The 17,624-nt window shown below is 35.4% G+C and overlaps 2 protein-coding genes and 1 long non-coding RNA gene across 5 annotated transcripts in view; 1 reads left to right on the top strand and 2 right to left on the bottom strand.

Annotated features, from left to right (window-relative positions):
• The window catches only part of LOC147832237 (uncharacterized), a 43,214-nt gene extending 29,817 nt beyond the window's left edge, over positions 1 to 13,397 (bottom strand). The window contains exon 1 of the long non-coding RNA XR_015518507.1: positions 13,136 to 13,397. This is a non-coding gene — a long non-coding RNA (uncharacterized LOC147832237). The remainder of the gene's footprint in view (positions 1 to 13,135) is intronic.
• Positions 1 to 15,921, top strand: part of fmn1 (formin 1) — a 44,813-nt gene extending 28,892 nt beyond the window's left edge. For all 3 annotated transcript variants that reach the window (XM_087298296.1, XM_087298297.1, XM_087298295.1), the window contains 8 exons: positions 1,413 to 1,559; positions 1,665 to 1,724; positions 3,527 to 3,647; positions 9,617 to 9,709; positions 12,494 to 12,545; positions 12,730 to 12,879; positions 14,823 to 14,904; positions 15,082 to 15,921. In XM_087298296.1, coding sequence (XP_087154422.1) covers positions 1,413 to 1,559; positions 1,665 to 1,724; positions 3,527 to 3,647; positions 9,617 to 9,709; positions 12,494 to 12,545; positions 12,730 to 12,879; positions 14,823 to 14,904; positions 15,082 to 15,126 — 750 coding nt within the window. In that variant the 3' untranslated portion in view covers positions 15,127 to 15,921. The remainder of the gene's footprint in view (positions 1 to 1,412; positions 1,560 to 1,664; positions 1,725 to 3,526; positions 3,648 to 9,616; positions 9,710 to 12,493; positions 12,546 to 12,729; positions 12,880 to 14,822; positions 14,905 to 15,081) is intronic.
• grem1a (gremlin 1a, DAN family BMP antagonist) lies at positions 15,651 to 17,515 on the bottom strand. Its single transcript, NM_212852.4, is given in 2 exon segments — positions 15,651 to 16,883; positions 17,410 to 17,515. A coding segment is annotated over 1 exon segment (534 nt). The 5' UTR covers position 16,883; positions 17,410 to 17,515; the 3' UTR covers positions 15,651 to 16,348.
• Between the last annotated feature and the right edge of the window lie 109 nt (positions 17,516 to 17,624).

A 17,624-nucleotide genomic window follows, 5' to 3' on the forward strand; every position in this document is an offset into this window, starting at 1 on the left:
TGTTTGTATCTACATCCTAAAAGTAAAGTAAAAAGCATAGTTTCTATAATTTGACCAACAGTAACCTCTAAAATATCTAATCAAAGGTGAATATACTAACCATGCCTAAAAACACTGAAACTTCAATAGGTTTTAATAATATATTAGATGTCATTTAAATAAATTCATAAATTTCATTGAAGCATGTTTTACAGAATCCAACACAAAGGTCCCCCAACCCCCAACATCAATGTGTAATTCGCACCCTGAGTGTAGTGTTAGTTCAGGTGGAGAGTCAATCTTGCATCAGCTGACAGTCAGCTGTTTATGACATGTGACATCTGTCACAGCGGTCTATTTAAATCAGGGGTACCCAAACTTTTTCCTACAAAGGGCCAAAAAGCAAACTTGATTGAGTGTTGTGGGCCAAATATATATACCAAACTCGTATATATAAAATTTGCCATGGGTAATTTCCTAATTAATTTGGTAATGTTTAAAAATAACTTGAAAACGTTGCTTTAAATCACACACTGAAAAAATGACTTCTGCATAATCGTTGCAAACCATTTATATGGGTTAAGTTTAAACAAACAAATTAAATTTGGTTATATTTCAACTTAATTTGTTTGTTTAAATTCAGCCCAAATAAAGTGTTTACAACCCCTTTAAAAAATGTGTAAATCCAAAGAATGATCTTTGAATAATTTTTTTTCATTTTAATAATGAACTTATTACAGTAAAAGCATAAACAATCGCATATGGAGTTTGATGCGAAAAACACTAGTCGAGCTGCTCCCGCCTGTTCTTTGATTTGCTCGCAATGCATTGTCCTCTTTCTTTCAAGTGACAGTATTTACATTTAAAAAGTCTGACTTATTTACAACATTTAATTAAATCATTTAAGTTCAGTTGTTGTTGTTGTTGTTGTTGTTTTGTAGCTTGGTAATAAAACAAATAAACAAAAGGTTAAGTTAATTACAAAATGTCAATCTCTGTCTGAGGAATTCACCCCCACCACCTCCCCATCAACCACCAAATCAAAGGTTACCATAGGCCAACTTTGGCCCATGATCTCTACTTTGGGCATCTCTAGTTTTAATTATACATCTGGTCTGTCTTCAGTGTTTGGGTGCTCGCCAATTCTACACTCCCTCCACCATCCCCAACTCCTCCTAGGTCATTTCTGATATCAGTTCAAAGTATTAGCTTAGTACGTAGTAATTAGCCTCATGTGGCATTTACAATAACTCATAATCAATTGAAATTGTTCACGAACGCTCATGGATGGGTGCATGGAGTTATACCCAGAACAGATCCATACCAACACCAACTGCATGCTAGTATAACCATATATATTTGACAAAAGTGATCCTGACTGACATGAAACGTGATGAATGCAGAAACATCTTTTTGTGTGTGTGTGTTTTTAGTTTCTGTTGGAGAAAGACAGCACAAGGGAGGTGATGGGATTGGTTCTTGCTCTGGGAAACTATATGAATGGAGGCAGTCGAGCTCGAGGACAGGCCGACGGCTTCGGTCTTGAGATTCTTCCCAAGCTTAAAGATGTCAAGAGCAGGGTAAATTTTGCTCTGTTTCATGAAGATACTACACAGGTGTTTGATAGGGCCTCCCCGTGATTTGTTTTGTTACCAGTTTTGACTTGATTCTTTATTAATCAACAGGAAAATCACATTAGTCTGTTGGACTACATTGTGTCCTACTATCTGCATCACCTTGACAAGGTAAAACATGGATGTGTTTCCTTTCACATGCACAAATCTTTCACATTTTTTAACACAACAGATTTATGGAAAATTCAATAAAATTAAAAAAAATCAATTAGTGGAAAAACAAATGTAATTTAATTTTAGTTTCAGTTATGTGACACTGACTGTAATCTTATGTAGTAATTTGTTAATTGATACATGAAAAATCTCTATGCATCTCATCTCATATATGATGAAGTGTTAAAATTTCAAAATTAGAATTAAAGGTCATTTGGTGGGCATAAACAGAAATAAAATGTTAAATGAAAATAAGTTGCCTCATGTCACATTTAGTCATTATATTTACTATAAAAAAGGTATTAAAACTTTTCAAAACCTATGAATAAAAATACACTATTTTTTTAACTTTGAGGTTTCTAATTAATCATTTCGTACAATAAACAATTAATTAAATAGATCAAATATGACATTAAATATATTTAGAATGTTAAATAAATGATATTCTCTTTTTTAATTAACTTTTTGTTCATCAAAAAAATCCAGAAAAAAAAAAACTGTGATTTTTACATTGTGTTTTGTGCACACCAAATGAGCAATCAGAGCGATGTTGGAAATTCAATATGTTTCAATTTAAAACAAATGTATGTTTTAATATTATTTTACAATATTCTGTTTTTTATTAAATACATGCAATCTCTTGGTGAGCACACTTTAAAAGGATATTAGTTGCTTTACTTAAATGTGAATAAACCCATTAATACTTCGAACTGTTGAGTTGACTTAATTTTTTGAATTATGCACATAGTTCATTTATTTTAAAAAAAGTAAGTAAATAAACAATGTGCAACTGGTTTACTTTTTTTAAAGTAATTATTTTTAAAAGTAGAATGAACTAACCAGTATTTGCAGTACACAAGACTATAGAGTATAGAGTACACTAAAAAAGTTTTAGTCTTGATTTTACTCAAAAAAAAAGACTTTTTATGTCAACGGGTTCCATGTAACCGAGTTACTCCAAAGAAATAATATTTATTTTAGTGAACTTAAGTTAGTGACATAAATGTAATGTAATGTTGTTTAGTCCAATCAACATAACATTCATAATTTAGCTTTAATCTGTTTAGTTATTGAACTTATCTTCTTAAAGTCAAGTACTATTTTGGGCTTTCTGCCTGAATTTTGCTGACCCAAATTCAAATGCGTACCAAATCCACATGCAGAGGTGTAAATGCAAAAGTTTGGTTTCATTTTAAAGAAAACCCTTTGAATTTTCAGGAAACACTGTTGAAAGTGATTGTAATCATTGTAAATTTTGTCCGTGTTATAATAAACCTCTCAAAAAAGAGGCGCTTTTTTGTTGTTGTAAACTTATATTTGAAAATGTATCTTTTAGGTTCCGTGTGGTCTAGGTTGCTGTAATTAATTTTGGTGGTTCCTACACATGTCAGTAATCAAAGGAAAAAAGAAAAATGTCTCTGTCATAATCTATAAAAAAGTTATTTTATTCCAACTGATGAGAGAACTGAACCACTTATTGGGGTATTGGGCCAGTATGGACCTTTAAAATTTAAAGAATGTGGAAGTAAATGACGTCACATACTCGGTACCAAGTACGTAGAATAATGTAGGATTAAATAACTAAATAGATTAAAGCTAAATTATCTTTTGATTTAATATGCAAACATAACTGAATTGTTTCATTTAAACATAGGAACATTCTTTAGACCAACTAAAGCTATAATCCATTTTTTGAGTGTTGTAAATCTTTTCATCCTCATGTCATCATACTCTTATATATTTCTTTATCCTCTCTTCAGAATGCTGGGACAGAAAAGAGCATCTTTCCCCTGCCTGAACCTCAAGATGTTTTCCTTTCCTCTCAAGTGAAGTTCGATGACCTCTCTAAGGACCTCAGGAAGCTGGGCAGAGACTTGACAGGTAAGAATTACCAAAAACACTCTCAAGGGCTTCGAAACCGATTTCAGCGTGCCACTGATTTACTGAGGCATCAAAAGAAGCGAGATTACATGGGTTCGGCAGGATGGATGACCGCAGCCCTGCAACATGGCTCCAGCTGAATCCTGAGGACTTTACAGCATCTGTTAGCAACAACTCATTATTAAACCACATTAGATCAGGTGGAATATACGGACGTGGTTTTTTTTTTTTTTTGCGTATGTATATTTGCGCACGCACAGATGCGGAGACGCAGTGGAGTCTGTGTGATTTGGCCCTGGCGCCTTTTAGATATGACTTTAATCCTGCCCATCAGATGCTCCAGGCATTGTGTGATTCTCCTGCTCTGTCGGAGGGGCCAAAGGCTGCAGTGCTTTGGCGCTTATGTAATCTGAGAGAAGAGCAGCTTATCGCTGGCGGGATGGGCTTTATCTGTGTAGAGATGCACCGCCGTTCTCCTGCTACACTGTATCAGTGCGTGTTCAGTGTGGCCCTGCAGATGTGTGCCCCAGATTCTTTTCTTTACCTCTCAACAAGCCTTTCTTATCGGGCGACGGAGAGACTGCCAAATCTGCCCCATCGCGCTCTCCCTTTTTTTGTGCTGCTGTTTGAACTCCCCTCATGACTGGGAGAGAATCATGTCTTTGTTTTTCAGGAGGGTTTTTATGCTGTGTTTGTCCGATTTCTTTTCTTTTACGACCCCACTGAGGTTTTGGCTGCTCAAGGTGACCACATTTGTCTGCGATGTAATTCCGCGGAGCAAGAAAGTGCTGCACTAATCAAATTAGTCACTGTATGCCTACACGGAAAGGGAATGTCCCTGTTATTTTATTTTCCAGAGACAATTATGACAGCACTTCTAATGCTTGGAGTCTCCACTGCTGATTCATCTGGCTTGCGTTTGAGACATCTTTTTGATCTCTTTGTGATCGTTGAGGCAGTGGTTTTGGCTCGCCGTTGAGGTGCACAGTCAAGAAAACCTTTATATAGCTCTGATACTCCCGGAAACAATGTATATGAGGATCTGACCGATCTAAATGAATCTTTCATGTGTAGAAATGCTGTGGAAAAGAGTCTCTGCTACTTCATTGGCAGCTGTGTTCACAGTTTACACAAATGCTCAATGAAAACAGTAGTGTGTGTAGTGTTATCTGGAGGGAGATGCAGATGGAGTGTGTCCAACAGTGCCGGGTTCGCATCAGGGTGTATTATGACTGGGGCAGGAGACTGGCTCCTCTGATCTTCTGATTGGACGGCGAACAAACAGTGCAGCGTAGGTCCACGGGTGGTACAGGGACTATCTGAGGATGTGATCAGAGGTGCATCAAAACAGATCCGACCCAGAAAAAAGACATTTGATAACCTCTGACTCTGTCACAGGTGGAGCTTTAGTTCTGCTGTTTTCTTGCGGGTTAAGAACAAGTGCAAACAAAAGGAATTTAAAGGGGTAATTCACCTAAACTTGGAAATTTGAACAAGCTCAGAAGATAAATGCCTCAGATTGGTCGATGCATACATAAGCTTTACTGAGTGTGTGTGATCTGATGATGCACTGTATGCATATATTACATTATCTATATGTAATGCCGCAAGACTGACTCTTTTATTCATCCTTATATTTTGCGACAGAGATTATAGATTTAGGTGTCGATTTAGCACACATATCTTAAATTTGCTGGGCACTTTTGTTCATTTTAGTATCACTTTTTGCCCCAAGCCTCCATTCATTTTATAACTGATCTAGGTATAAAAAGTTTGGAAAAGTCAAGGTTTCATAACCGCCAATTTTTTTTGCTATACCATTCCTATAGTATGTGTAAGATTTTTTTATTTACATTTTTTGTTTGTTTTTTAGGATAACAGTTTCTCCAGCAGAAAAGATAATCAAATATGCCATTTTAAATTGTAAAGAAATAAGTCTTTTTGAAACAAATGAAGACAGCAGAAGTCAGTGACTCATTTAAATGAGTTAGCCTGATGTTTACTGCACCAAAATATGTTAAATGTTTCTCAAAATAAAGTATATTGTGTTCAAAGGGGAAAAAGTTTTTGTCTTTTACCCAGACATTTAAAAAACACATTCTAAAGCAGTAATCACAATACCATTAACCCGTGATATATATACACTTTACAATTCTAAAAGGTGTTTATAATTTTAGGAAATTCCCCCATTAACCACTCATAATCAAAATCACTTTACTGTACTCATTTTTTTACAGATGTAATCATTATTCACTGTGCTGATGTCATAATTAAGGCACTAACAGCATTGCTTTATCAGCAGGCTCTATCATCAGTGTGCAAGTCATCAGTACACAGTACTCATTCAACCACAACTACATTATGGTTGCTTTGCTGGTAAAAAAAATATGAAAAAAGGCCAATTTATGAATCACAATTTGGCCAGTGCCTAGTGATTTCTAAAATTTCCACATATATTTTTGTTTATATAAGTAATGTTGTGTAATTTATTTTAAAATATGTTTTAAAAGAAATTGTAACACTTACCAACACTGCATTCCCCTTGTTTAAAAATACAATTTAAAAAATAAATAAATACTGAGATGTGAGATTTAAAATTCATTCATTAATTTTTTTTCAGCTTAGTCCCTTAATTAATCAGGGGTCGTCACAGCGGAATGAACCACCAACTTATCCAGCACATTTTTACGCAGCAGATGCTCTTCTGGCTGCAACTCATCACTGGGAAACACCCATACACACTAATTAAAACACATACACTGAGGACAATTTAGCCTAACCAATTCACCAATACCACATGTCTTTGAACTGTGGGGGAAACCCGAGCACCCCGAGGAAACACAAGCGAACATGAGGAGAACATGCAAATTCCACACAGAAATGTTAACTGACCCAGCCGAGGCTTGGGCCAGCGACCTTATTACTGTGAGGTGACAATGCTACCCATTTTCCCCACTGCGCCGCCCCGAGATTTGAAATACAGATTTTAATATATTTTAATTTGTGATTATGATTCCAAAGCTCTTTTTTCAGCATCATGATACCCAAGACTCAAAAAAAAATTGTAATATGCTGAATTGTGTTTGCAAGAATGTTAAAGTGATCTAAGAGTTAAGCGGCTGAATATTCATGATTATAAATGTCTGTTCTGTGATTTTTGATCAATTTAATACATCCTACTGCTAAGTAAAAATATTAATTTATGTATAACACAAAATATACTGAAACTTTTAAAATGCATTTTAAAATTTTAATTAGTGTCACTAATAATTAGAATAATTAGAATCACCGGTCTTTATCACCTTCTATACTTGTGAAACAAAATATTGGTTTCTTAGCAATTGCATTCCACTATCCCTGCTCATATTTTCTAAAACAATAGCAGGTCATTTCCATTAATGCAATGCACACTCATCCGCCACTTTATTAGGTACACTTTACTAGTACCAGGTTGGACCCTCTATTGCCTTCAGAACTGCTTAAATCAGGGGTGTCCAAACTTTTTGTGCCGAGGGCCAGATGCAAAAAAACTAACGTTGTCGCGGGCCAAATTTTACATACATCACACAGACACGCACATATATATATATATATATATATATATATATATTTATATATATATATATATATATATATATATATATATATATATATATATATATATATATATATATATATATATATATATATATATAGTTGAAGTCAGAATTGTTAGCCCCCCTAAATTATTAGCCCCTGTTTATTTTTTCCCCAATTTCTGTTTAACGGAGAGAAGATTTTTTTCCCACACATTTCTAAACATATTAGTTTTAGTAACTCATTTCTAATAACTGATTTATTTTATCTTTGCCATAATGACAGTAAATAATATTTGACTAGATATTTTTAAGACACTTCTATACAGCTTAAAGTGACATTTAAAGGCTTAACTAGGTTAATCAAGTTAACTAGTCAAGTTAAGGTAATTAGGCAAGTTATTTTATAACAATGGTTTGTTCTGAAGACTTAAGGGGCTAATAATTTTGACCTTAAAATGGTTCATAAAAAAATTTAAACCGCTTTTTATTCTAGCCAAAATAAAACAAAAGTCTTTGTCCAAAAGAAAAAAATATTATCAGACATACTGTAAAAATGCCCTTGCTCTGTTAAACATCATTTGGGAAATATTTAAAAAAGAAGAAATAAATCAAAGAGGGGCTAATAATTCAGATTTCAACTGTGTGTAGACAGACAGACAGACAGACAGACAGACAGACAGACAGACAGACAGACAGACAGACAGACAGACAGACAGACAGACAGACAGACAGACAGATAGATAGATAGATAGATAGATAGATAGATAGATAGATAGATAGATAGATAGATAGATCATAACAAGAACTGCTGCTTAATTGAATGCATGTAATAGCGACACCCGGTGGTTATTTATTGAATTACGTTCATTTTTGTATAGCGGGCCAGATTCTATTGATATTTATAAAAAGCCTCGCGGGCCGCCACAAAACTGATTGCGGGCCGCAGATGGCCCGCGGGCCGTAGTTTGGACACGCCTGGCTTAAATCATTCATGGCATAGATTCAACAAGTTACTGGAAATATTCCTCAGAGATTTTGGTCCATATTGACATGATAGCATCACGCAGTTGCTACAGATTTGTCTGCTGCACATCCATGATGTGATTCTCCCGTTCCACCACATCCCAACGGTGCTCTATTGGATTGAGGAACTGATGACTGTGGAGGCCATTTGAGTACAGCAAACTCATTGTCATGTTCAAGAAATCAGTCTGAGAGGATTTACACTTTATGACATGGTACGTTATCCTGCTGGAACTAGCCATCAGAAGATGGGTATACTGTGGTCATAAAGGGATGGACATGGTCAGCAACAATACTTATATAGGCTGTGGTGTTGACACGATGCTCAATTGGTACTAATATGCCAAAAGTGTGCCAAGAAAATATCCTACACCCCATTACACCACCACCAGCAGCCTGAACAGTTGATACAAGGCAGGATGTTTCCATGCTTTTTATGTTGTTGACACCAAATTTTGACCCTACCATCCGAATGTTGTAGCAAAAAATTGAGACTCATCAGACCAGGCAATGTTTTTCCAATCTTCTATTGTCCAATTGTGGTGAGCCTGTGCCAATTGTAGCCTCCGTTTATTGTTCTTAGCTGACAGGAGTGGCACCCAGTGTGGTCTTCTGCTGCTGTAGCCCATCCACCTCAAGATTGGACGTGTTGTGGTTTCAGAGATGCTCTTCTGTATGCCTTGGTTGTAACGAGTGGTTATTTGAGTTACTGTTGCCTTTCTATCAGCTCGAATCAGTCAGGACATTGTCCCCTGACCTCTGGCATCAACAAGGCATTTGCACCAACAGAACTGCTACTTACAGGTTATTTTCTCTTTTTCGGACCATTCTTTTTAAAGTTTAAAGATGGTTGTGCATGAATATCCCAGTAGATAAGCAGTTTCTGAAATACTTTGACCAGCCCATCTGGCACCAACAACCATGCCATGTTCAAAGTCACTTAAATCACCTTTCTTCTCCATTTTGATACTCGGTTTGAACTGCAGCAGATCGTCTTGACCATGTCTACATGCCAAAATGCATTAAGTTGCTGCAATGTGATTGGCTGATTAGAAATTAGCGTTAACGAGCAGTTGGACAGGTGTACCTAATAAAGTGGCTGGTGAGTGTACATGTACACTTATTTACTATAAATCCACTTAGTAAGAAAACATATGCATTGAAAATTCTACAAGCTTCAGTGTGGCATTTATTATTTAAGATTTTGGAATAAAAAACGCTCATGGTGGTCTAACATTAAAATGTCAGACTGTTCAATTTTGGATAACATATGGTGTTAAAGATTATTTTACAATGACTGGCCTCTGTGAGTTGGACCCAGTCAGGGACTTTACTCTGACCCAATGTTATTGTTTTTGTCTCGTACAGTTTGCGAAAAGGACGTCCTAACTGTGTGTACCAACTCGTCTCAAGAGCACATTCATCCCTTCCAGGAGAAAATGGACTTTTTCATTGCCAGCGGTGAGTTATGTTATAATGCCAGAGATTATCCCGCATTACCTTTCAGAAGAGGATCTTTATTCAGAGTTTTTAAGTCTTGTATTTATGGGCTCTGTCACATCGGCCAATCCCTCACGTCTACCCTGTTCAGATATGAAGTTTAGTTGGTCTCTGAGACAATCCGTCTCTCTAGATGATTGATGGAGAGCAGCACAAAAGTTTGTTTAGATGGTACGCAGGATTGTTTTGTTGTGCAGATCGTATGCAAAGATGTAAACTGATTGTCGTTTACTATAGACGACGGCAGCTATGGTAGACAAACATGTTTTATTCTGTTTGTAGTTTATGTAGAATATAACGGCAAGTGTAAACCAAAGCTTCTCTTTTCTTCGCATTCTTCCTACTACAACCATTTGATTGTCTCGACTGCGCTGATAAGAAGGCACACATCCTGCAGTCATGAAGAATATCTGCTGTGTGCCCTTTTGGGCACCTGATAAGCGTCTGTGACTGATACCTGAAGACCGATACAGAGATTGGAATCAGGGAGACTTTGGCAATGAAGGAGACTTGTCAGTATAGGAGAAACTACAATTTTGACATTTTCTCAGAAGTAAAAGGCTGGGAATTTGGCGCAATATTTGTTTTGGTAGTGTGACTGGTATATGAAAAGCCCTGTTTTTACCTACACTCAAAAACATTTTTGCTGCTTGTTTTAACTACTTATTTAAAATGAGCTGAAATTCTTGAGTTTTCTGTTTTTTAAGGGGGCAGCTTAAATGTTTTATGTTCAATCAACTTAAATTTGTTAAAACAATTAAGTTAACCTTCTCAATTTAAGACATGAAAGAATTGTGTGAAATCCAGCTTTTTTACAGTGTAGTATTCTCTTGTATTTCCTGTGTGACCCGATGAAGCCCATGTAGGTTGAAACGTTGTCCTATTTAATTTGATTTTTTCTTTTGACTTTTTTTATTGTGTTTGGCTTGATCGAGCACCTGCCTTCAAAAATTTCCTAGATGTGAGCACACTGATGTTTTTCTTGCTATACTGTATATTGTTACCAATTATTTTTAGTCATTAAGGCTCATTTGAGACCCATTACTCTTTCCACTAGATATTATTAACATAATCTTATCTATGCATCTCCGTGGTTAGGATTTAGTCGAGGTCTTTCACATTTATTTCATCACTGTCTATATTAGTTTAGTGGGAGCACTCGGCAGCATATTTTCAATTAAAGTTGAGAACATAACATTATGTGCAAAATTAAAGTTTTGCATAAAACATTTGTGAATAAAGCACTGTCTCCATCCAATGTGTTCGAGAGAACAAAATGGTCACTTCCTGATAAGCTGGCATATTAAGAATAATTATAATAAAAAAATTCACAATCCCCTTATGAAAATTGAACCATGGTTTGTTTGAAGAGCTCAGATGCAAAAACCTCTAGGTGCCATCTAAACTTTTCTTCTAAAATGAGCATTTTCACAGTCTCCTTTGTTTTTGTTCAGCTATTTCTCTTAAAAAGTGATGAAAAGAACCAATAAAATTTGATTTACTGTACATAAAAATAGGAGCCAGGAAAAAAAATGCTCATTTAGAAGAAAGTTTCAGATGGCACTTGGAGGTTTTTGCATATCTACAGTGCATCTGGAAAGTTTTCATTCATAGAGCTTCACTTTTCCACATTGTTTTTTCGTAATAGCCTTAATCCAAAATGGATTAAACTAATTTATTTTCTCAAAATTCTACACACAACACCCCATAATGACAATGTGAAAAAAGATTTTTTAAATTGTTGCAAATTTATTACAAATAAAAAACCTGAAAAATCACATGTACATAAGTGTTCACAGCCTTTGCTCAATACTTTGTTGATGCACCTTTGGCGGCAATTACAGCCTCAAGTCTTTTTAAATATGATGCTACAAGCTTGGCACACCTGTCTTTGGGAATTTTTGCCCATTCCTCTTTTCAGTACCTCTCAAGCTCTATCAGGTTGGATGTGAAGCGACGGTGTACAGCCATTTCCAGATCTCTCCGAGATGTTCAATAGGATTTAGGTCTGGGCTAAGGGTGGGCCACTGAAGGGCATTCACAGAGTTGTTGTGAAGCCACTCCATTGATATTTTGGTGGTGTGCTTTGCGTCATTGTCCTGCTGGAAGGTCTACAGACAATTCCTTTTTGTCTTCTTGCTTGGCTTTGCTTTTGACATTCACTGTCAACCCTGGGACCTTATATAGACAGGTGTGTAGACCACATTACACATAGACCACATGAAGCTGCTGAAACATCTCAAGAATGATCAGTAGAAACAGAACGTACCTGAGCTCAATTTCTCAGCTTTTTTATTTTTAATAAATTTGTAACAATTTCAAAAACTCTTTTTTCACATTGTCATTATGGGGTATGGTGTGTAAGATGTTAAGGAAATAAATTAATTTAATCAATTTTGGAATAAGGCTGGAGCATAAGAAAATGTGAAAAAGGTGAAGCGCTATGAAGACTTTCTGGATGCACTGTAAATTCTTACTTTATAGTAAAATTGCAGTAACCATTTTTTGTGCATTGACTTCTATTTTTATAACTGTCATTTTACAACAGTAACGGTGGTAAAACTATGGTTAGATAAGCCAGGTTAGATTATGATTAAATTTAATTGCTAATTTGAGGTTACCATTATGGTCTACTATGGTTACCCTAAATTATTATGGTTTTGCAACGTGGCAAAGATTATGATGCAGCCTAAATGCAAATGTGTAAACTGCATAATTGTGAATACACATATTTTAATTTCACAGCACCGAAAGAGCTGATCACCATGGAGCACCAGGTGGTATCAGCTCGTAAAAGGTATAAGCACATCACTCTTTGTGTCTTAAAAATATACATGTCATAAATATTTTTTTGCTATTACAAAGAACCTTTTGTTGAATGAGATTATTAAGTGAATTATGAAAACAGCTTCTTTGTGGAACAATTGATGCCAGTTTATTTTAACAGTGTACTGTGCGTTATTATGTATTTTCTTCCCCAGCTTCTCTGACCTAGTGGAGTATTTTGGGCTTAAGCCACGTTCTGGAGAGCAAGAAGTTGCGCCTGGCAATGTGTTTACACTTTGGTTTGAATTCTGCAATGACTTTAAGATCAGATGGAAGAGAGAGAACAAAATCATATCCAAACAGAGGTGAGAGGCATCTTGGGTATCTGATTTTCTGCTTTGCAACTTCTCTAAACAAGACACATGCTGCGTCCCAATTTACACCCTAAAAGTAGCCTATACTTTTATGTAAAGGAAAAATATGTACTCTTGGGTTTGTAACAGAACAGTATGCAAGCCTTGGAACAGACTACTTCCAAGTTAACAGATCGTTGTTGCTTAGTTATGTGCCCAGTCAATCATTCACACATCATCCACATTTCTGTCATATTTAATTTCCTACCTTATTGGAGCAGCAGCAGTAGGATAATCTGCCATTCACGAGTCTTTCATGCAGAGAAGTCTCCTCAGCTTTTTGGATAATTGTGCATTCAGAAGGAGAATGTCTTTATATAAGTTCAGTATTGAACTGCAGATGAAATATAACACAGAAGACGCGGTTTAAACGTGTTCCAGTTGGCCAGATATTGATTAACAATTTGATTAGTCATTCAAACATCTTTGCCTAAGCCTCGCTTCTTGACGGTTGGTCTCGCGCCTCCATCGTGTTTGTAGTTTGTTTACACTTTTTTATCCGCGTTTGTAGTTCTAATCGAATTCACGCCCAACGCGCAATATATTGTGGACATATCATCAGTAGGAGTATGGACGGTCCTAACTTTACACTTTAAATTTTTACCAAAAATAGGTAACAATCGGGAACTTTTAGCAAACTCTTTTCAACACACAAAGAATTGGGACATATTAATTCTATTTTCGAATACTAGTATTTGGGTTGGATTGGATGGACTATTTAGCATGGTTCGAAAGTATTTGTCTCATTTTTAACAGCCTGCTATTATAAATTGTAAAAATAACCAATAAAATAAGACTTTAATTATTTAAATGGGCAAATTGTAAATGAATGAGGCCAGTTTGTTATTTGCATATAGGCTACAGCTTTAAAAAAAACAGTTTTAACAGATTGGCAAATTTGTGTTTGTTTTTTATGATGGATGATAATAAATTGGCATTTAAAATATTTAAAGTATTTAAAGAATATTTTCAAATTTCTAAAATTCTAATCTCATTACATTATATAGGAAGTTGTCATAACTTACAGCTTACGTGCACATTTGTAAATAAACATACATATTTGTTAACAAAATAGTATGATAAGCACTGCAAATAAGCAAACTGATTAAACTGATTATTTTCTCGTTTACTTTTGTTTGTTTAACTGTCATAGCATTCTGATCAATAAATCTTTAAAAAAGAACATGAAAAGTTGCTATGTTCTACATCAATATGGCTAAAAACTATACTCTTATTCTGGTTTAATAATAATAATAATAATAATAATAATAAAGGAACTTTGCTGTTTTGAAGAGTCATACTTTAAATAAAATAATCCAAACTTTTTTAGAGTGAGATGCTAATGGTCTAATCCAATTTAATGATTTATGCTAGGCTAAGCAAAAATTGCTCCCTCCATGGGGATCGGCTGAGTGGATTAAAATTTGGTAATACTCAACAGTTTAATTGGAAAACCCAAAAAGTTAAGAAAACTCTAACCATTTGAGGAAATCGATTGCAACAAGCCATTTGTTCAAAAACTAATCGTAATGAGTACTGTAAAACCCAATAAATGGAGAGAACTCAAACCAACTGAGTACTGTAAAACCCAATAAGTTAAGGCAACTAAAACTGTTTGAGTTTTAAAAAAATAAAAATAAACTATATGAGTGCTGTGAACTTACTCCATTTAAGTTGAGGTAATGAGGTATTTAATTAACCCATTAACTTTAACAGTGAGTTAAAAAATTTTCGAATGAGTAGAATTAACTTTCAGTCAATTTTCAGTTAACTAAGCTCCTTTCATTAAGTTGACCGTTTTGCAGTGTATACGGGTTTATTCATGAACTTTGATATAAAAACTTGCTGGGATTGTAACATTATGGTCAAATAAACTACACTCTTTTTAACTTCAGACTTAAAGAAGCCCAACAGTCAGTTCGCAACATGACAGCAGAGAAGAAGATTGAGACGAGAAGAGCACATGCGAATGGACTGGTAAGAGTAAGAGAAGTGTGGGTGGCAGATTGATAAGCACTTAAACACTAGTCACCATTGTACTTTCATGAATAAGCTTTTTCTGTCAGCCCAGACTCCAAACTCTATTGCACATAATGCAAGCATAGCTGTTTGTTTTGAATAACTATGTCAATTGATGTGTGTGTTTAATGACAGAAAGAGAGACTGTGTATGAAAGAAGCAAGTCTGACCACCAGCTAACTGTTTCCAAAAAGGCTTGTATTGAAGACCTAGCTGATTTTTGGCAAGGTCAGAAAGAAGTGCACCAGCTTGTGGGACACTTTTCTCCAGCCTGAAAGTTGCAGGATGACTGCCTGTCTGACAGTGTGGATTGTGTGTATGATGCAATAATCTTTTTGCTCACTTAGATATGTATGTTCTAAATATTCCTAATGGTTCAGATATAAGGTGAAGTTTTTAAATGAATGTTCCTAAAAAATAAATATTCCAAAATTATGTTTTCCCAGTGGAACCACTCCCTAAAGAACTGTTTAACCTTTTAAATAACCATTTTTGTTAATGGTGTAAAAACATTTTAGAAATCTTAATCATTTGTTCACGCCTTAAAAGAACATTTTGGTCAATGGAAAGGTCTGGTCATTAGGGTTCTTCATTAAAGCCACCTTTATTTTAAGAGTGTATTACAAGTTCACTTACTCTGCTTTATGATCTTCACCAGTTTGTATAATTAAGGGTTCAAATAGTGCAAATTGAAGACGGCAATCTTGGCATTCAACTTAGAAAAAAGCAGTCACTTTATTTTGCATATTGAGTAACAAAAGTTGAGTATTTTTTATGGCCATATTAAGTCATTACATAACATAATGTACATTTACAATCATATAATTTTAAACTATAACTGTTTTATTCAGCACATCACACCTTTTTTATTGACGACATGTATGTGGATTTATCATTGAATCACAGTAATTTTGTTCCTTGTAAATGCAGTACTGTACAAAATGTTCATTGTTATAAAAAAAATGTTTGCATGCATTTCATTTGTCACCTGTATTTTCTTCATCAGGAGAATAAAAAGATTGTAAATATGGCACCACATATATTTGACAACACAGATATAAAAGCCAGCAAAACATTACTTGGTATATTTGGGTCTTGCTTATTTACACCCATATAGCCTTATGTGTGCGTTTATGTATCTTACAAATCTAGCCACAGAGTACTATATTTGCATCAATGTGCAAATCTTCCTCCACACAGTGGAGAATAATATAAAAATATGTCTAATTACAACTACAGGCTACTTATAGTACATTAAATTGCATCAGATGAATATCTTCACAATATTAAGACTGTTGTTTTGACTAAACAAACACATATCAATGATATATGTCAAGCATGTTAGTCAAGACAAACGCACGCATGTAGCCAACAACAACAACATCAGTCAGTGAGTTAAGGTTTAATCCAAGTCGACAGAAGTGCAGCGGCACTGTTTGACACGCCGCACGCGCTTTTTCTTGGTGTTGGGAGTTTGACCGGGGCAGAAGAGCGTGTAAGTGACGGTCGTAAAACTTTTGGGCTTGCACACGGAGCACGACTGGAACGCGCCATCCTCTTGGTAAATGTGTCGAGGGATGTAGAAAGAGTTGCACTGTCCGTAGCAGAAGCGGTTGATGATGGCGCGCGGTTGGCATCCGTCTTCGTAGATCATCAGCTTCAGCGGCTGCGTTTTACACCAGTCGAGTTTGAGATACCGGCGCTCCGTTACGTGTAAAGCCTCCTGGCTGGAGTCCAGCACCTCGTCCCCGGCTGAAGGCGGTCCCATTCCCCTGGAACCGGCCTGCGGTGTCTGCGGTGACTGCTCCGACTGGTTTGGACTGTATTTATTTGGGTGAGGAATGGCGCCTTGAAATCCCCCGGTTCCCCTGATCCTCGCCGGATTGCAGAGCAGCCACAAGACCACGATAGTGACAGCTAATGCGTCTTTAGTCATCCTTTCACATGGAGAAAGGAACAGAACATTCATTTCAATTCAATGTAAACTAAATCATAGGCTATAAATATATATATATATATATATATATATATATATATATATATATATATATATATATATATATATATATATATATATATATATATATATATATATATAGTAAACATTTGAAGTGAATCATAGGCTTTTAAAGTTGTCATTGGATAAGAATGGGTGTTGTTGAATATTTTATTACTTTGATTTAAAGTTTTGATCCACTTCAAATGTTGACTACTGTATACATTGAACATATTTGTCTTTACGAAAAAAAAAACATAATGCAGCTTTTATATTAAAGTTACAATAATAAAAAATATGTAATAAACATTTCAAGCCCTCTCCCTCAAAAAAAAAGCTTGTTCTAATTTCCTACATATTTTAACCAGTTGCTACTGTCTTCTGAAATCATATGAATAAGTAATTATTTTTAATTAAGATAAAATGTTTGTTTTTCAAATAAATATTCAGTAGATGTGCAGACTTACCTCAGTTTAATAGTGGTTTAAACTTCTGCTATGTTCACAAAGGTCTTTGTGCACCATAACAAACTACAGATAAAAATAGACTGAACCAAATGATCCAGAATTCCGAGTCAGAGTCAAAATAAGGTATGGAGCTCTGTTCTGAGCGCTGACGTTTAAGAGAATGCAGCAGTCCACGCCTCCTCTTAGTCTACCATCATTCACAGCATTTTGGGGAT

The sequence above is a fragment of the Danio rerio genome, chromosome 20 (assembly GCF_052040795.2).
Source record: "Danio rerio strain M-AB ecotype USA chromosome 20, GRCz13ab, whole genome shotgun sequence".
In the NCBI taxonomy this organism is placed as follows: Eukaryota; Metazoa; Chordata; class Actinopteri; order Cypriniformes; family Danionidae; genus Danio; species Danio rerio.